The sequence below is a fragment of the Mobula birostris genome, chromosome 1 (assembly GCF_030028105.1).
Source record: "Mobula birostris isolate sMobBir1 chromosome 1, sMobBir1.hap1, whole genome shotgun sequence".
Classification (NCBI taxonomy): Eukaryota; Metazoa; Chordata; class Chondrichthyes; order Myliobatiformes; family Myliobatidae; genus Mobula; species Mobula birostris.
Window position 1 is genome coordinate 142,199,930 of NC_092370.1, and position 21,351 is coordinate 142,221,280.

Genomic DNA, 21,351 nt, shown 5'->3' on the forward strand with positions numbered 1-21,351 from the left:
AACATGGTTATCGTGGCAATTGTTGTTGATAGTGGTGATAGCTTCTAATGTGGGTGGCATTATTCAGCACCCTTGCCCTTGCTTGCTTTTTTTATTTGCATGGAGCATGCACTGAAGCAATAAATTCCTGTAATTACACAAACTTTCAAGCACATAACGCTTCAGAGTGTAACTACTCTCCTCAAGAGCATTAAAATACTCCAAATTCCAATTGGAAACCAAAAATATAAATGTTTGTGTAATTGCAATGTGTTCTTTGTTGAATGGAAACATCGTATTAAAGAAATACTGTGGCACACTTAAAAGATAAATACTAAAGGCCTGTGTGTTTATTGCTTTGACCTCGTAGCATCCAGTGACATGGCAACCGTCCAAAGATGGAGAGCGCCTAATTGGTCGGATATTGTTAAACAAACGATTAAAAGATGGCACTGTGCCTAGAGATTCTGGAGCACTCCTGGGTCTAAAAGTGAGTAATATGCTAAGATAAGTGGCTATCTTGAGCTGTTATTATATACTTCGACATGTAAATAAAGTCTTTCATTTAAAGAATTTACACAAAGCCTTTAACCAAACAGATTAATATGAACCATGTATTCACTGCATGCATCTTCCTTGATTTTAACAAATTCAAGAAGTATATTCGATTTTACTTAAATGATGGAGCATTTCCTAAATCTAACTTCAAAGATGCAACTGTTGGTGAGTGACTGGTTTACTTTCCTTTGGGGTATCTGTGATATAATACAGTGGCATGCAAAAGTCTGGGAATACCTGGTCAAAATTTCTGTTACTGTTAAGTGAGTAGAAGATGAACTGATCTCCAAAAGTCATGAAGTTAAAGATGAAACATTCTTTTCAATATTTTAAGTAAGATTAGTGTATTATTTTTGTTTTGTACAATTTGAGAGTGAAAAAAAGGAAAGAAGCACCATGCAAAAGATTGGGCACCCCAAGAGATTTGAGCTCTCAGATAACTTTTAACAAGGTATCAGACCTTAAATAGCTTGTTAGGGCTATGGCTTGTTCACAGTCATCATTAGGAAAGGCCAGGTGATGCAAATTTCAAAGCTTTATAAATACCCTGACTTCTCAAACCTTGTCCCAACAATCAGCAGCCATGGGCTCTTCTAAGTAGCTGCCAAGCACTCTGAAAATTAAAATAAATTATGCCCACAAAGCAGGAGAAGTAAGGCTATAAGGAGATAGCAAAACGTTTTCAGGTAGCTGTTTCCCCAGTTCATGACGTAATTAAGAAATGGCAGTTAACAGGAACGGTGGAGGTCAAGTTGAGGTCTGGAAGACCAAGAAAACTTTCCAAGAGAACTGCTCGTAGGATTGCTAGAAAGGCAAATCAAGACCCCTATTTGACTGCAAAAGACCTTCGGGAAGATTTAGCAGACTCTGGAGTGATGGTGCACTGTTCTACTGTACAGTGACACCTGCACAAATATGACCTTCATGGAAGAGTCATCAGAAGAACACCTTTCCTGTGTCCTCACCACAAAATTCAGTGTCAGAAGTTTGCAAAGAAACATCGAAACAAGCCTGATGCATTTTGGAAACAAGTCCTGTGGACTGATGAAGTTAAAATAGAACTTTTTGACCACAATGAGCAAAGGTATGTTTGGAGTAAAAAGGGTGCAGAATTTCATGAAAAGAACACCTCTCCAATTGTTAAGCACAGGCGTGGATCGATCATGCTTTGGGCTTGTGTTTCAGCCAGTAACATGGGGAACAGTTCACTGGTAGAGGGAAGAATGATTTCACTTAAATACCAGCAAATTCTGGAAGCAAACTTCACACCGTCTGTAAAAAAGCTGAAGATGAAAATGGGATGGCTTCTACAACAGGATAATGATCCTAAACACACCTCAAAATCCACAATGGACTACCTTAAGAGGTGCAGGCTGAAGGTTTTGCCATGGCCCTCACAGTCCCCCGACCTAGACATCTTCGAAAATCTGTGGATAGATCTCAAAAGAGCAGTGCATGCAAGATGGCCCAAGAATCTCACAGAATTAGAAGCCTTTTGCGAGAAAGAATAGGCAAAACCGCCCCCAAACAAGAATTGAAAGACTCTTAGCTGGCTACAAAAAGCACTTACAAGCTGTGAGACTTGCCAAAGTGGGCGTTACTAAGTACTGACCATGCAGGGTGCCCAAACATTTGCTTCAGGCCCCTTTCCTTTTTTGCTATTTTGAAACTGTAAGAGATGGAAATAAAAAAGTAATCTTGCTTAAAATATTAAAGAAATGTGTGATCTTTAACTTTATGCCTCTTGGAAATCAGGTCATCTTTTACTTGCTTAGTTATTCACAGTAACAGAAATTTTGACCAGGGGTGCTCAAACTTTTACATGCCACTGTATATAGTTGGCCTACTAAAATATGCATTGTTAGCTGTATAAAATCATTTCTTAGGTCCTGCTTCAAGCGTTGTCATGGGATGATGTCTCATTTAAGAAAATGTTTTCTCTCTAAAGAAGTATATGATATTTTATATGTTATTTGAATATGAAATATATTCCAGTCCACAAAATGATTAATTAAATATTTCTTTTGAAAAGTACAAGTGAAATAACCTAACAGATAAACAAATGCAAACATAATCTATACCATCTAGAATAAGTGGTGGAAGTAGTCATTGTGGAATCAAACCTTATAATTACAACAAGATTGAGGATTTATTGGATTACCCTTTGAGATTGTGGTCTGTAGATTTCACAATGGATATTCCAATCACCTGCTGCAGCTTCAGAGTAGTTGATCAAATTCTAAAAGTTAAAATGTACTGTAAATCATCATTTTCCATAGATTCCACTGGCCATCTTGCCATGAAAGGACATTAGAAGGCTGGGAGAATGTTCAGGGGTACACACATAAAGTGCTGAAGGAACTCAGCAGGTCAGGCATCATCTATGGAAAGGAAGAAACAGTTGCCATTTCAAGCCAAGAAGTCCTGATGAATGGTCTTGGTCTAAAACATTGAGTGTTTGCTCCTTTCCATAGATGCTGCCTGATTTGATGAATTCAACATTTATTTGTGTGTGTGTGTGTGTGTGTGTGTCTGTGTGTGTGTGTGTGTGTGTGTGTACTCAAGATTTCGAACATCTGCAGAATCTCTTGTGCTTAGAATGTTCTGGTGCATTTTAGATTATGCCAATATCACCACGTTAGCATCGTAGTTAGCTCGCACTTTACAGTACAGGTGACCGGGATTCAATCCCCGCTTCTGTCTATATGAAGTTTGTACGTTCTCCCTGTGACCGCATGGGTTTCCTCTGGGTGCTCCGGTTTCCTCACCCAATCCAAAGACTGGTAGGTTAATCACTCCTGGTAAATTGTCGCATGATGAGGTGAGGATTGAGATGGAGGATCTCTGGGCAGGGTGGTTCGAAGGGCTCGAAGGACTAGAAGGGCATATTCTGCGCTCTATCTCAATAAGTAAATAACTAAATCAATACTTTTTGATTATTCTTCTTTAGTTTATTTCTCTCATGTTGATATCTGCCACCCACTATTGATATTGATATTAATTTACCTAAACCAGAGGTTCCCAACCTGGGGCCCACAAACCCTTTGCCTAATGCTATTGGTCCATGGCATAAAAAAAAGTTGGGAACCCCTGACCTAACTTTGCATGTCCAACGAGAGTCAGCACCCATGTGTACCACACATCTGGCCAAAGATACACTTCCATCAGCCCTACCCTTTGCTAGAAGCACCAGCTTAAAATATTATCGTGATACCTATACCATCTCTCCACTTTCCGGCTAAGTGATTTTAAAGATTAGCTTTATTTGTCAAATGTATATCAAAACATTGAGCCATGCGGTGAAATGCAACCTTTGTGTCAAATGAAATCAGTGCTGATTGTGTCGGGGACTAGCCCGCAAGTGTTGCCATGCTTCTGGCACTAACATAGAGTGCCCACCACTCACTAACCCTCACCTGGAGAAAACCCATGCTGTTACGGGGAGAACATCCATTTTAAAAATGTATTTATTGAGATATAGTGTGGAATAGGCCCTTCTTGCTCTTTGAGCCATGTAATCCGCCAATTTAATCCTAGCCTAATCACATGGCAATTTACAATGACCAATTAACCATTCAACCAGTACGTCTTTGGACTGTGGGAGGAAACCGGAATACCCAGAAGATACCCACACAATCACAGGTAGAAAATGCAAACTCCTCGCAGACAGCGGTGGGGACTGAGCCCGGGTCACTGGTTTTGTAAAGCATTGTGCTAACCACTATGCTAGTGTGCCTCCCCAAACTCCCTACAGACACAATGGGGAGTGAATCCCAATTGAGGATGGATGGCAGTGCAGTAGAATCACACTCACCACTATGCTGCCATGCCGACTCCCCCCCCCCCCATTGTGACGCAAAGCAATGAGAGAATTCTCCAATATCTTTCCTCCATTTTCTCCATCTAGGAAAAGAATTGAGATCATGCAGCTCCTAACATTACAACAGGAAACATTAACTTATTAGTGTCTCTACAATGTTAAGAAGTTCTCCTACTAATTACTTTACAATGAAATAGTGGAATCAGAAATTTCATTTATTTATTTACTGGGGTACACAGAATAGGCCATTCTGGCTCCTCCAGCCGTGGCACCCAGCCATCTCCTGATTTCGTCACGGGTCAATTTACAATGACCAACTAACCTATCAAACGGTACGTCTTTGGATTGTGGGATGCAACCAGAGCACCTGGAGGAAACCCACAGGGTCATGGGGAGAACGTACAAGCTCTTTACATGCAGTGGTTGGAATTGTACTTGGGTCGGCTGTACTATAAAGTGTCATGCTAACCACCATGTTACCATGCCGCCTTCGTTTTAGAACCCTTATAGGTTAGTTTTATTGTTTTTTGGAGGGGAGGGGAAATCATTCAATATCCATACATTCTGAGAGTTTTAAAACATTCTGAAGTTCAAGTACTTGTAAAGGCACGTTTTATACTAATAATGGACACACGAAACAAGACACCAAATATCCTTTCCCTAATATGGTTACAGACAAATTTAGGTTTTAAAAATTGTAACTAGCTCCAAAAACAATAGCTGTATAAACACAAAAATTAGCCAACTGACATTTTTTAAGACAATTAAATTCTGATCAAGCTTTGGTTTGGTCCATATATAAACATAACTCTGACAGCAACATAATATATTGTAATCTATTGAAGTAATTACTCGTGCATTCATATGCAGAAATCCACTTAGAAGCTTGGGGACTGAGGTGGATCAGGAGAGATTATGCTGACAAGTTATTTCCCTGCTGATGTCTGGCTCCCTGAATGGTGCTGATTCACACAAACCTTATTGCACCCTGTCAGCAGGTTGAGAAAATAAACTGATTTGCTGGCCTTGCCTAAATTCCTCATCCTCATTTGGAGTAGATTTACAGTAAAGAGAAAATGGTGAAAAAAGCAACCCATTACATCCTCACTCTAAGTATGATTTAAATCCATGTATAACCCATTCTTGTTTAAGTGAGGAGCTGTAATTCATTTTTGATTGGAGTTCCAAACATATTTATTATTTTTCTACTTTTTCACAACTCTTTCCCCACTTTCTGCAGTAGAGTTCAAATCAGGCAATGCAAGTATCTGTACGGTATAAAACCATAGACCACTACAGCACAAAAACAGGTCCTTCAGCCTATCTAGTCCATAATGGTCTGGTCTTCTGCCTGCATCCAGATCATAGCCATCCATACTTATGTCATTCGTGTAGCCATCCAAAATGTCTCTCAAATGTTACAATTGAACTTTGTATCTAGAACTTCTGTTGGCAGCATATTACACACTTGCACCACCCCCGATTAAAGAAATTCCTCCTCAGATTCCTCTAAAATATGTCACCTTTCATCTTCAAAGTTTCAAAGTACATTTAATATCAGAGTACGTATACGGTATACAACCTGAAATTCGTTGTCTTCACAGATATCCACAAAACAAAGAAACCCCATGGAACAATATTAAAGCCCTGAAGCCCCCCACCACCACTTCCCCTCCCTTTGCACAAGAAGCAGCAAAGCATTGACCCCCCCAAACCTCCAGACCATGCAGGCCACAGCAGAAGCACCAAAGAATCCATTGATCCAGAGTCCATCAAACTACAGTCCAACAACCAGCACTTTTGTATCCTAGACATATATCCTGAACCTATAACCTGTAGTTGTAGTCTCACCCAATTTGAGAAGAATAAAAATCTGCATGCATTCATCCTTATCTATAATCCTTATAATTGTGTATATTTCTGTAAGATCTCCCTCATTCTTCTGGTACTCCAAGGGTTAAAGTCCTAACCTATTCAACCTATCCCGATAACTCAGATCCTCAAGTCACAGCAACACCTGTATAAATTCTCTCTGTATTCCTTCAAGCTTATTGATATCTTTCCTGTAAGAGGTGACTAAAACTGCACACAATACTGCAAATTTAGTCTCACCAACATCTTATGCAACTTCAACATATCATCCCAGCTGCTGTCTCATGGTTACTGTTTAAGAGGATATAAGCATTGAAGAAGTAAATTTATCTCTAAAAGTAATCACACAAGAGACGGTATCTGGACTTAAATGAATTCAAAACATCTATTCTATATTAGTTAAGACTGAATACGGGCTAGGAGAGGGAATCCTGTCCAATATCTTTCATCTTTGATATATCCCAGTTTAGGAACTCCTTGATGTGATGGAATTTATTCAAATTAGTACATTTGGGAGATCACTCTTGAAAATTTGCATCTCAATGTGATGATATGTCTCTTGGGCACTAGTATTTTTTAATGACTTAGTTCATTCACAGTGCAATGTATCATTTAAGGATAGGTAATGCTAACAGGGAATCAATAAAACTTCAATAATAAAGTGATTTTCTATGTTCCTGTGTAAAAGGAGATTTGATTGGCAACTGGCATAGAGAAAATACAGAATTCAGGAAAAGGACTTAATTAGATTCTGTACAGATCTAAAATTTTATGAGAATTAGATTTTGAACTCACCCATTTGTGAGCTGAAGTTCTTCAGCAGCATTTACACCTTCGTTTCCCCAAGGCTCAGCCTCGATACTGGGTATTCAGATGATCGTCAAACACAGTTTGACAATTATTATTAAATTTGTTCTTTCTATATCACAGGAACAAGGAAGGCTTTATGATTAGAAGAACTTAGTGTGCCTCATCTTTAAGATTTTGTTTTGATTTGTCTTTTGTACTGTAGTCTTGCAAAAAAAATTCAAGTTTTTTATGTATTGGACTTATTTTTGAAACAGAATTTTGAATACGATTTTTCTCTTTGACATAAATATCTTTAAAAAACTTCTCAGGCCGAGTGGGTTAGGTCTGAAAGATGCGACCAGGAAAGTGAGCATGCTAAGGCATAAAAGGGAACTCAGCTGAATATTGGTTAAACCTGGAGTTGTTTCTTAATACTTTCTTGAGATTTGACTATTCCTTGTGAGATCAACATCTCCGTAAAGACCATTTCTAGTTCACTTTGAGAGGTGAGAAGGTGCTGGTTAACTTTCTTCAGAAGATCCTGCATACCACGAAAATGTTCATGATACATGCTTGATGATTAACTAAAATGAGAACCAGTCTTCAAGAAGTAAAACCTATATACAATTTAACTTCCAACTGATACTTTGTGGCTACTGAAACTGATCACTGGGTGTGGGACATTCTGATACTGTCCCGTTGAAACTATATAGAGAAAAGCAATAGATGGAGTTTCCTGCTATTACCACTGTATCCCTGCCCCTTAAGGCACAGATGAGGCCAAATCTGTTTTGTCATTTAACCTTCTGGTTAGTTGTATATTCATGGATCCATCCTTTGACACTGTAACAACAGGGATATACTTTCTGTACCTGGAGTTTGTACTCAGACGCTTTTGGAAGTGGCACTAGTACTGAAAGCAGTTTTTAGGATGTGTTGCCATTGTAAATATGTAATTGTGTAAATTTACCTGACTATATTCAAAATGTTAAAGTTGAGTAGGCAATTACAACAATTCATACTTTATTGTTATCTTTGTGTTGGAGAATTATAAAACATTGTGTCAGGAGAGTGAGTTTCTCTTAGCTTCTCCTGGACTTTCTCTGTCTCCTGAAGGTTTGCTGTGTGAACAAAGACTCTTATGTTTCCTAGTTACAGATTCTGTGTGGCTCAGTTTTAGCTTATTCACAACAAGACACATCTCCCCTCGCTTCCCCTTCTAGCCTTTTAAAGTGACTGTTCCTGCTGTAACTCCCTAGTCTGTTCTTCCACCCTCTTCCTATGGTCACATGTAATTGTGTGATACCTGCATTTCGGAAAGAATCAGAATTATTATCACTGACAGATTACATCGTCTCTCCTTTTGCGGCAGTACAGTTCTAAAACATAAAAAATTATAAATTACAAACAAATAGTGCACACCTTCAGGACAGAGAGAATCCAAGAGAATCCAAGGTAGTGTTCATGGATTCATGGACCATTCAGAAATTTGATGGCAGATGAGAAAAAGCTGTTCCTAAATTGTTACCATTTGAGATTCCACAACAAAAGTGGTGCCATTTGTGAATTTATAGATGGTGTTTGAGTTGTTCTTAGCCACAAGGTCATGAGAATAATGAGAGGAGATCAGTGGGCTGAGCTAACGTTTCTGAGATACACCTGTGTTGATAACAAGGAGATGTTACTACTTATTAGCATTGACTGTGGTCTCCCAATAAAGGAGTCAAGAATCCAGTTGCAGAGGAAGGTACACACCCAGGTTTGGAAACTTGATTATTAGTACAGAGTGAATATGGTGGTCCTTCTATCTCTTCTCTTCCTCACATCCAAAGAACCATACATACCTTGCAAGTTAAGCATGATGAACTTGCATTTCTTTCAATCTAGTCTACTACATTCAGTGTTCACAATGTATATTCTTCTATATTAGATTGGGTGACTCCTTTCTGGGGCACTTCAGTCCTGGGCTTCCTGTTGCCTGACACTATAATCCTCCATCCCACTCCCTCTCTGACCTATCTGTGGTGTCCTACGCTGATACAATGAAGCCCAACAGAGGTCTGAAGAACCAAACCCTTTGGTTACCTTGCAACCTTTCAGACGCAGACCGTACAACTTTGGGTAACTTGCTTACCATGTCTATGTTAGAATTGGCCTTTCCTGCATTCAGTCAACCACCTGTGATCTTGGATGAGTTTACTTTCTTTGCTTCTATTAGCACATCCTGACCCCCTGCGTATATCCACAGCTTTGAACAGATTTTACACCCCTATGTCTGAATTATAACTTTCTTAATGATTTTGTTTACTTTCTCTCTCTCTCTATTTACAAGCCACCATTAACCTGTCAGCTAGATGAATCTAAGACCTATCCCCATGGCAAGTCCAGTCTTACTTCTTGTTGTCCTACCAACCCCTTCCCAACGTTCTCTGCAATTTAAAACTTAAAGCTTCCTTTCTCTCATCCCAATGCTGATGAGGAGGGTATGGCCAGTCTTTGGCCTGAAGCATCAATTCTGTTACTCCATTGACAGACATTGCCTGGCTTGCTGAGCGTTTCTGGCAATTCCTGTTTTTATTTCAAAAATCCAGAAGCTGCAATTTTTGTGACTTTAGTTTACTTACACTGATAATCTGGTCATTTTCCTATTTGTGGGCTGCCCAGCTGATTTGATTTGATACAAGTTATGCATTTCACTGTATGTTTTGATGTACACATAAGAATTAAGTTAATCTTTGTTAGTGGGATCTTGCCACATGTAAATTGGCTGTTCCATTGTAAGAAATTTACCTCATAAATATTTCAATGACTAGCAATTGTTTTAGGACATTAAATAAAGCTCTATATAAATGTGGAGCATTTTTATAATGTTCACTTTGACTCCAACCTGCTCCTTTGACTTGCACACCTGGAGTTAATTAAGTCTGTATTTGAAGTGACATGACATTATTACACCTATTCTTCTCAATGTATTAGGATCACAGTTTCAGATAGAGCAAACGTTATTTCTGTCTGCACACTTCTACAAGGGAGAAGTAGTTTGGATGCCAATATTTCTTCCTGAAAATTCATGCAGTTATTTGCATATCAGTCCTCCACTTCAATGTATGCCAAAACTGAGAGAGAGAGGCAAGGGAACCAGGGAGCGTGAACCTCATTTTGGAGACTGCAAACTGAAGATTCTCAAATGTTCAAAGTAAATTTATTATCAAAGTATGTGTAGGTCGCCATATACTATCCTAGGATTCATTGTCTTGCAGGCATTCACAGTAGAATCAATACCATAGAATAAATGAAAAATTAAACCCAAATAAACACTGACAAACAACCAATGTGCAAATGAAGACAGACTGCAAATACAGATAACTAACAAGTAAACAAGAAAATACGTACATAATCCTCAGAACATGAGTTGTAGAGTCTTTAAAAGTGAGTCTGTAGGTTGTGGAATCAGTTCAGAGTTGAGGTGAGTGAACTTAGACTGATTCGGGAGCCTAATGTTTGAAAGGTGATAACTGTTCCTGAATCTGCTGGGACCTAAGGCATGGAGGATTCCAGCTGCAACCTCATGCAGGGTTCTATGTGGAACCAAGAGAGGGTTACATTGGCTGTGGAGAAGGCACACAATGGACCCAATGGCATTTTATTACCTCAATCTTCTCAGTAACACTGAGAAAATGTATCACACCTGTAACCATCCATAATGGACTACAGTAGCTAACATTGAGGTTTTGAGCAGATTTCAGCATTATTTGCATTAATTTGCTATCCTCCAGAGTGAAAGTTGTCAACTATGCAGCAGTGGTCTGGTAGCACTTCGGAAGAATGACATAACGCTCCATTGTAGTAGTTGGTCAATCCATTTTAGCTGAAAGGCAATCTCAAGAAGTAAAAAACAATAGTGTGCTTTTAATTGTATCGCATAAATATGATGATCCATTTCAATTACTTTAACACTTTCCACGGGTGTGCAGAATACTACATGGTGAAGCAATATAGCTTCTACATTTGTTATATTAATCTCTCATTCTAATACTTAGAGAACAACAGGGATTTTTTGAATTTATTGAGGTACAGCAGATCACCAGAAAAACCTCTATTGAGTGTGAACTGAAATTGCAAATCATTGCCTCATGTTTCTGTGCTCTTGCGACAGTCAGAATGGACAAATGGAGAGAGCTCACGCTGGGCATGAAATACGGATGCACAATCTCGGGAAGTCAAACAGGAGAGAGAATGGTCAGGTTCCAGAGTGCTTTGCAGTGGATAGTAGAGGTTGCGATTTTTCAGTATGAGTGCTCTTTCAAACATAAACAAAAGAGTTTCTGCAGGTGCTGGAAATCCAGAGCAATACACACAAAATGCTAGAGGAACTCAGCAGGTCAGGCAGCATCAATGGAAGGAAATAAACAATTGACATTTTGGGCTGAGATCCTCCACGATGTATCACTTGATACTGATTCCACAATGCTTCTCTGAACTTTCTACTTGATCTATATGCTGCTGCACCTTTTGGTTTCTTTCCTCATTATCCAAAAGGCCTTGAAAGGAAGGGGGAAGAAGGCAGACTAGGAAGTATGGGGAGGGGAAGAAGGACAATCATTCAGGGTGTTGCTTTTTGTAACAAAAGGGCTGGGGAGTATTGTGCATGTTATTGGATGATTCTCCTGTTGTGACAATGCCTTGAGCACACCTTTGAGATCATTCAATATCTACAGCTTTGCATCTAGGTCTTCAGAGCTGTTACTCTGTCAAAGTTGTCCTTCCCAATTGGTTCATGGAACAAGAACATCTCTGCTAGTTTGCAACTCCTCAACCAAGGCCTCTACTGCAGAGTCTGAAACTGTGGAGACAGCTCTGCTCCCTGTGCTGGCATTCTTGAATATCTTCTAGGTCATAAGATGTCTCCGCCAACACTGCCAGTATATCTTCTCTTGAAGATGTAGAGTCTGTTTCTCAGTAATACAGGCTAGTCTATAGAACACCAGCCATCTGCAGAAGGGTAAGAAGCAGCACCGAGGGCAGTTTGTAACTGTCATACTGCCAATAACTGGTTGCATAGTCACAGGTTAATGTACAATGCATGTACTGCAGCAATTTTCAGCTGCCAGCCTCCAGCGGTGTGAATATTACTGAGCTCCGTGCCTTTACATATTCTCTGCAACAAACAGCATCATCTGCAAATATTTTTTCGCTAGTTTATCAAAGGATGAAGATATTTCCTTTTTAGATAGAATTCTTAAAAAGTGCTTAGTTGCTTCTATAATTGGGGATGTACCCTCAATGACATCAAACATAACTGAATGAGGAGTCCCTACAGATCTGATAAGCCTTATTATTTAAAAAGACATATTAGTTCATAAACTATATCTAATTTACTTATGAATGTACTGAAGTTTGTGTGATCTTGTTTTGGTACGTTATTTTTGGCAACTGGGAAAGAGTAGTTAGGAAGGAATGTTCTGACATAGTTCCCTCTGGCAGACAGCAGGGGACCAGTCTATAATGACCACAGTAGGATGCCTCCTTTATTGTAGGTGGCCTTGATTACAAGATGGCCTGCCATATGCAGATTTTGCTTGTATTTACATGTGCTCGGAACTAAGTTCCAAACTATTGGTATCTCATTCTGTGAAGCATATGAGAGGATAGACTTATACATATTATACACAAGGTGAAGTTCATTCACAAACCTGTCCAGGTCACAGGCCAATAAAGGTTAGTAGTGAGACCTCTGGAAAGAAAGTCATCCCTCAGTAAACCTCTCAGTCCTACTGAAGGGTCTCGGCCTGAAACGTCGACTAGTTTTTTTCATAGATGCTGCATGTCCTGCTGAGTTCTTCCAGCATTTTGTGTGTGTAGCATCTCCCAGTGAAGACAGATCTTGATGATGAAATAGACCTTTGCCATCACTGGACCAGCACAGCCTTTGGTTAATTGAAGAAAATGATACCTGAAGGTGAAGATCTCAAACCTTGCTTCTATAATTCATGATCTACCGGGTAGCCGTAATTCTTGCCCTCCTATCTGCTTTGCCTGCCTCATCTACCTGCAGCAGGCATTTCAAACTACTGGAAAAATGCCACCAATGCTGTTCCCATAAAGTCCTTCAAAATCATAAATAAACCAATGTCACAGTCTTCATCCTGGCCAACACTGAGGTCAGAATTGCTTTTACAATAGATCTATTAGCAGGTTTGATTGAGTGAATGGGAGAATTCCTGGCAAGTGGAGTTCAATGTGGGGAAGTGTGAGATTATGAACTTTGGTAAGAGGATTCAAAAACCATGTTATTACAAAATGCGGAGATATTAAGTGACTGTAAATGAGTGTATTCAGAGGGATCTAGGTTTACTAACATGAATAGAAATAAGTTAGCAGACAAGTCCAATAAGTAAGAAGGCAAATGGCAAGTCAGGTTCAATTGCAAAGTTTAAGAATAGGGCAATTTTGTTCCAGTTGTACAGGGTGTTGGTGAGACCACACGTGCACTGTTTTGGTCTCCTTCCCTAAAAAAGAATAGTAGCATTGGAAGCAATCCAAAGGAGGTTCACTATTCTAATTCTTGGAATGAGAGGGTTGTCCAATCAAGGGAGGTTAAACAGTTCATGTTTGCAATACTTGGAGTTTCAAAGATTGAAGGGTGATCTTATTCAAACATATGACATCCCAACGGGGCTTGACAAGGGAGATGTTCTGCTGTTTCCACTGGTGAGAGAGTAACAAACAAAGGCACACGGCTACAAGATGAAAATGAGGTGTGCGGTATTTATTTTCTTAGAGGGTAGTGAATGACTGGAATTCTCTGCCCCAGAGGATGGTGGAGACCAGATAATCAGATATGTTTAAGATATACTGTAGGTACATAAATATTTGAAAAATATTAAAGAATTCATTGATAAGGGGAACTGAGACCGAGGCATGAATTAGCCATGACCATAATAAATGGTGGAACAAGCTTGAAAGGCCAAGTGGCCCAGCCCTGCTCCTCGTATCTTGTACCCTTGTGTTCTTGTGGTGCTCTACTCCCAAAGCAGATACTCTCTTCCAAGCACCAAGATTACCAGGAAGACAAAACAAAAAAGTTTAAGGATGGCTTTGTAGCCTCCTTGATATTTTCCACATCCCCACTGAATCTCTGATCCACTGGTACCTAGAAGCCCAAGTTCATGCAGAAGGAACACATCACTTCTATCCTATCAAGCTCTCCTTCTCCATCCTTGGAAGATTCTGTGGTTTCTACAGTGACCTGCTCTATCAATTCAGAACTTACAAAACTTTGAGTGACTGCCTATGAAGAACAATATGTCTCTCCACCACTTTTAAAGTAAAATTAAATAAGCTCTTCTGTCATCATGGGAAAATTGATAGCTGTAATCTCAAATTTGGGTGATAAATTCTTTCTCATCCTTTAGTATTTTGCTAGACCTTGTTCTGTTTTTGCTTCCCATTGAGGTGTCCTCTTAATGCAAGTTATACTGCCTCTTTCAAATCCCCTAAGGAATCCCTGCTTTTAAAGCGGGGTTCAAGAACCCCAAATTTGAAAATCTGGATGGGTCCTATTCAAATTATTTCATGTCATTCTATCCATCCATTTTTTAGGAATGACCTTCCCTTCCTGCTGATCATGTTTTCCCTTTTCCCATCCTTCTTTTCCTAAAGGCCTCTGCTTACCTTTCTCAGTAACTCCTAAATTTTTCAAACATTGATTGTTTATTCATTTTCATGGATACTGCCTGACCTGCTGAGTTCCTCCAGCATTTTGTTTATGTTGCTTTAGATTTCCAGCATCTGCAGACTTTCTCATGTTTATAAATGATTGTGTTTTTGCTTTTGTTGCACTTCATCTATTTCTCTTCCGTGCTGATTTCAGTTGTACTTCACTAACATTTCTACTGTTTATCCTGCTTCCTTACAACTTTCTATTTCATTTACTGAGTTACTTTTCCAGAGCTAATTCATTCCTCCTTTCCTACCTCAGTGGTACTTCTAGATATGTTTCTCGTATTGCTAATTATCACTGAAATACTCTGGTTCAGTCGTCTAGGGAAACATTCTCTGACCCCGCCAAACGTAGGAGATTAAGGTGCAAGCCCACCAGAACCCCCCACCCCCCCAGTTGTGTGGGTGCTGTGTGGTTCGTTACCCTGTTACAAATCAGTACCATGACATAACGAACAGTACACCGCATATAATTAAATGATTTAGCTTTATAATTCTTAATCTGACTAAAGGGTTAGTAAAGAAAAAACAAAAGAAAGGCGCATTTTAATGAAACAGTCTAATGTGCACAAGTTGGAGCTCACGGTTTCCCCTTCGCCAATCCTCCATCAATCTCCGCGGGCTTCGTCTTATCATGACCCCACTCCGGGTCGAGTTCTACGGCCTCTTCTCTCTGGCATCTTCTCCCTGCATCTCCCGCTGAACAAAGGACCCAGCTCACCCCAGTGTCAGGCACACGACACGAAAAACACACTCCCTTTATTGGGCGGCTCACACTCCAAAGCACCTGTTATCTCTAAACATAACCCAAACACTGCTTCTACAGAAAGACCATTATGTTAACAGTGAAACCTTTCCCAGGGTGTTACATTACATTGACATGCTACTGTACCTCCGAACCTATGTATTTCTTCAGGAATGAATAGGCTCAAGTCCATGCCATTGAGAAGGAAAGAGCACTGGTGTGATGGCAGCAAATAGAGCCCTCCAAAATAGCTGAGCTCTGCTTGCCATTGAAGTTGTAGTGAAATAGTTGTCAAAACCAAATTCAACTTTATTGTCATATGCATGAGTACATATATGCACAAGTGCAATAAAAACTTACAACTGCAGTGTTATTAATTAGATTTTCTGGTGAATTTTCTCAGTTATAAATTCTTGACTCTAATCATTAAAACCTACAGCCTATGAAGGGACAGATTCTAGGAAAGTGAAGTATATCATCACAACTAGTCAGCCCCAAGAGGAAAAGCAAATGACTGTCTCATTGTTGGCATAAAAAGTTCATTTAAAATCTCCTCAGCGACACATACACTCTGTGGAAATTTATCAGGTACGTCCTGTATCTAATAAAGTGGCCACTGAGTGTATGTTTGTCGCCTTCTGCTGCTGTAGCCCATCCACTTCAGCATTTGAAGTGTGGTGCATTCAGAGATGCTCTTCTGCACACCATTGTTGTAATGTCTGGTTGTATGAGTTATTGTCGCTTTCCTATCAACTTCATCCAGTCTGCCCAATTCCTCTGACCTCTCTCATTAACAGGGCATTTTTGCTCGCAGAACAGCTGCTCACTGGATTTATTTTTTGTTCTTCACACCACTCTCTGTAAACTCTTAAGACTGTTGCACATGAAAATCCTAGGAGATCAGCAGTTTCTGAGATACTCCTGTCTGGCACCAACAATCATTCCACGGTCAAAGTCACTTAGATCACATTTATTCCATATTCTACTGTTTGTTCTGAACAGTAACTGAACATCTTGACCACATCTGCAAACTTTTATACATTGAATTGCTGCTACATGATTGGCTGATTAAATATTTGCATCAATGAGAGGGTGTACCTAATGAAGTGGCCGCTGAGTGTACTTTACAGTGTAATGAAATTACTCTGAAACTGTTACTTGACACTGGGAAATCATGTTCTGACAGTGTTACCTGTAGCCAAAAGAATTATACTGGGATTTTCAGTGGATTTCCAATTTCCAGTGAGCTGCCAGAGGAAGTGTTGAAGGTGGGTACAATTACAAGACACTTGGAAGGGTTTAGAGGGATATAGGCCAAATGTGGAGAAATGGGACCAGCCATGGAAGACAACTTGATCAGCATGGAAGAGTAGGGCTGAAGGGCCTCCTTCCATGCTATATATCAGAAGGTCTCAACAGGGGCCATGCTGGATTTTATAGGGGCTACAAGTAGAAAACATGATCTTATTGAGTGGCAGGGCAGGCTCGATGGGCCGGATGGTCTACTCCTGCTCCTATTTCTTATGTTCTTAAGAAACTGGGAGCCACAGGGGTTTCTGGATGGGCCATGATACATATACTGTTTTAATAAAATATCATTAAACTATATAAATAAAAAAGAAATGAAATATATGTAATGTAATCGGAGCCCTGAATGAAATGAATGGGAAAATATGCAGATGCTGCAAATGAGACAGCAAAACAACTCAGTCGCTGTGTGTGTGTGGTGTGGGGGAGAATAAGGATGGTGTGGCACATCAGTCGTTATCTCTGTCCCTGTCTGACTATGCACAAATCATTATTCACAGAGGTAAATGGAAGGGGTCACACAGGTAGGTGAAAGTCACAAGCGGGCCATGAACAGAAGATGTTTGAGAACTACTGCTTTATACCACAATAGTAATAATAGCAGACACGATTTCCAAATTGCACTTTAAAATCTTAATCTCTTTCAATCTGTTGAAAAATTGTGATATAATTCTACACATAGCAGAAAACAGTATTGATGATCCGTGTTAAGATGCAAAGTTTGTCAATTTTCAATAGCAGAGAGTGGTTAGCTCTACTCATGTCTGAGTAAGTGAAAAAGGCAAGGGCAAGGAATTAACGAAAACAAAAAAAATATGAGGTTTGTATCCAAACAATGCCCAAATTATGATTATTCTCAATTTCTTAGTTATTCAACCAGAAATGATTTGAAATGGGCAAGGTGTACTGATTCGGTAAAAATACTTTTACATGAATTTACTGTTAAGTGGACTATTTGATATAATAATGTTCTTTCTCTTTGACTTTTTTTTTGGAACAGGTTGTAGGTGGAAAGATGACTGAATCTGGCAGATTATGTGCATTCATTACCAAGGTGAAGAAGGGGAGTTTAGCAGACACTGTGGGGCATCTTAGAGCAGGTACCTTTAATAAAAAGATTTAATTTCTCTTATTTCTTGTCTTTCTTTTATTGCTGCCTACATGTTACTTGGATTGCTATTTCACAGTCAAACTCCTACCAGCATAAATCTCTGAAGTGTCTCCTTATACATATGAATTAAACATAGATGATACAAATGGTGTGTAGGAGTTTGATAAGTGAAAAGATTGTGGCAAAATAAAGCACCCCTTGATTTTATGATGTTCTTCCAACTTCTACTTTTGACTAACAGTGTTTTGAAAAATCCAAGTTCAAGTGTCAAAACAATGAAATCAGTCAGATTAATAATTGTGATTGTACCTATGATTGACCATTGCTTGTGCAATATTATTTTCAAGAGAGAAAATTGTACAAATTGGAAAAATGCAAATAATCATTTGTTTCATCTTGATATGATGTAATAAGATAAGCTGATTCTAGGAAAGATATTAAATTGGTTACAATTTTTGATCAGTCAATTGGTTAACCTTTTCATTTTTATGAAACCTGACAAGTACTCTATGTTTTAGAAAATACTGTGCCAAAGCCAGTCAAATAAACTAAACAAAATAAAGTATTTTTTCAAATTGTTCTTTGTCTGTTAATGCTTCCATCCACACCTGCATTATTGTGATGTTTTTAGGTGATGAAGTACTTGAATGGAATGGTAGATCATTACAAGGAGCTACCTTTGAAGAGGTGTATAACATCATTTTCGAATCTAAACCTGAGCCACAAGTAGAACTGCTGGTTTCCAGGCCTATTGGGTGAGTAGTTCTTATTTGATATAAAAGGTTCCAAACTCTAGCACTTAAATTCAGATTGTTTAAGAGAACAATTTTGTGAACGTGCACATGTCAACAAATTGAAGGCATGTTCCCTTGATTCTTCATCACTGAATTTAAATAAATTTAAATGAAAACCATAAGGATCTGGAGTACTTGAAGCCATTGACTGAATGGATTAAACATATCTTTAAAAAATCGGTGTTTGGTTAGGAGGTGCAAAACAAATAAAGTCTCCCTCTACCTTATTTTTTTTTAATAACTGTTAAATATTGTGGTCTATTTAAGCAGGTGTGTATAGTACTGGCCTAAATTTTGCAGAGTATTCCAAAAATCCCATGCATAGGTGCCAAAATGATAGAGATTCCTACTTGGACATATATGAACACTTGCTAGCTGCTCTTTGCCAGCCATTTCAGGCTCACAGTTAGATTCACCAGTGAAGTAAAGGTATTATTCTGGTACTTACATGGAGAATCCAGCTGAAAACCTTGTATGAGGTTAGACACTGAATAGATAGTTTTTTTTTCCATTTGAATGAAGAGGAATGAATAGCTGCAAAAGCCCAAAGTAAGTAATTTATCTTATAATGCATGTTAACTTTGAATTATTTTTGCTTATTTGTATTTACTTTTGAGATATGGACATTGCTGATGAAGCCAACATTGCTTTTCCCCATATGCTCTCGGGTAGGTGTTGGTGAGCCACCATCTTGAAATGCTGCTGCCATTTGTCTTATCTCTATCTGAGGAATTCCTGTTACCTTGAGTATAAATATGATAGACTTTTCAAAAGCATCATATTGAATCTGTTCAATATATTAATTATCTTTAATTGATCATCTCTCATCTGCCTTGTATCGCTGTTAGTTTGTCTGCTTCGTATCTGTCCTTTGTTTAAGCTTTAAGTAAAAGATCATAAGGAATTCAACTTTCCACTCATTCTTGAACTCCTAAAAGCACCCAGGGATCGAAAATTACGGAGATGCAACATTTAAATAGACATATGTGCCTGAGTCTATTTAAATGCTTTAAATAGTCCCATATCATACAGAAACATTCAACTATTTTTAAAGTGTTGACAACCAACTAAACCGAAGATGCAGTTCATCTAGTTGTCAAAGAACTCTCAAACAATTTCATGCATAGGGCTTGTTTTTTTACTCTCAAAATGGTGCAGTCTGTGGGCTCCATTGAGATTGGGGCTCAGACTAAGTTCATAGGGATGGTGTTGGCAACATAAAGGTCGGATGAGGGTTTAGGGACAGTGAAGTGGGGAACTTAAAGGTCAGGTTAGGACAGAGATGTGGATGAGTTAGTGGTCAGGCCTCCACTTCTGCTCCACATTCGATCTTCAGTGATGTGGAGGGTGATAAAGGTCATGTGCAGCATAGGCCTCAGTTCCATGCTTGAAGGCCAGCGATGTGGACGGGTGACAAAGGACATCCGTAGGTGTCAGGCTGCCCTAGTTTGGTGGGTCCCAAGTTGGATGTCTATGCAAGCAGGAGGCACAAGGAGGCACGAGGGCTGGTCATTCAGCATGTGAGGAGTTCGGGGCCCTATCACCGGCTAGTCCTGGGGTTGATACTGAATTTTGGAACCCAAAGGTCAATCAGAAGTCCAGCAAGTTGAAGCCCAATGGCTGAAGCCTGGAGACTGGAGGCCTGTCCTAAGGTTGGAGGACAGTCTGAGTGTGAGGGTGGGTGGGAGGAAGGAGCAGGGACTTTATTTTATTAACACATATCAAAGTTGCTGGTGAGTGCAGCAGGCCAGGCAGCATCTCTAGGAAGAGGTACAGTCGACGTTTCAGGCTGAGACCCTTCGTCAAGACTACCTCTTCCTAGAGATGCTGCCTGGCCTGCTGCGCTCACGAGCAACTTTGATGTGTGTTGCTTGAATTTCCAGCATCTGCAGAATTCCTGTTGTTTGTACTTTATTTTATTGTTGTTTTGTTGCTTGTTGTGTTCTGTGTTGTTTTGCAAAGCATTGTGGGCATGCTATGTTGGTGCTAAAATGTGTGGCACACTCCTCAGCTGCCCCCAGCACATCCCTAGGCTGTGTTGGTTGTTAACACAAGTGATGTATTTCACTGTATGTTTCAATGGGCACATGATAAATAAACCTATAATCTGAATCTGAAATAGATCAGTTATTGCGTAGATAAAAGATAAAAACCCAGCTCTCGGTTCACGTGTCATTACAAGATGACAGTCAAAAGTTGCAACTGGAATTATACTGCGATTACTACGAAAGGAACCTGCCTAAGTATGAGAAGGAATGGGATCCAATCATTCTGAGCTACACTGTGTTTATGCAGTTATAGAATGGTTGTGACTGGGAAGAAAGCAATTTATGGATTGTGTCCGTGTTAGTTTGTAACTTCAAAACATTAAACTAATTCAAAGGAAGACACAAGAGTCCGAAATGCAGGTCTAACTTCGGGTTTACTTTAAGCCAGGCACCCACATATCACATGGTAGCATGATGACGTATGCAATTCACATATTTATACATATAACCCATAATAAATTACTTAAACAAACAGGAATGCTTAATCAACCAATATATATACAAGATTACTCAAACATTACTTAAATATTAAATACACAACAGTCTATGTGTGAAGAATAGAGATGAAGAAAAATCCAGAAATGAGATTGATAGGTTTGTGTGAA

The 21,351-nt window shown here is 39.3% G+C and overlaps 1 protein-coding gene across 23 annotated transcripts in view; it reads left to right on the forward strand.

Moving 5' to 3' along the window:
• Positions 1–21,351, forward strand: part of rims2a (regulating synaptic membrane exocytosis 2a) — a 1,105,394-nt gene that overhangs the window by 652,853 nt on the left and 431,190 nt on the right. For all 23 annotated transcript variants that reach the window (XM_072262764.1, XM_072262846.1, XM_072262801.1 and 20 more), the window contains 3 exons: positions 350–469; positions 17,794–17,893; positions 18,536–18,659. In XM_072262764.1, the coding sequence (XP_072118865.1) occupies positions 350–469; positions 17,794–17,893; positions 18,536–18,659 (344 nt within the window). The remainder of the gene's footprint in view (positions 1–349; positions 470–17,793; positions 17,894–18,535; positions 18,660–21,351) is intronic.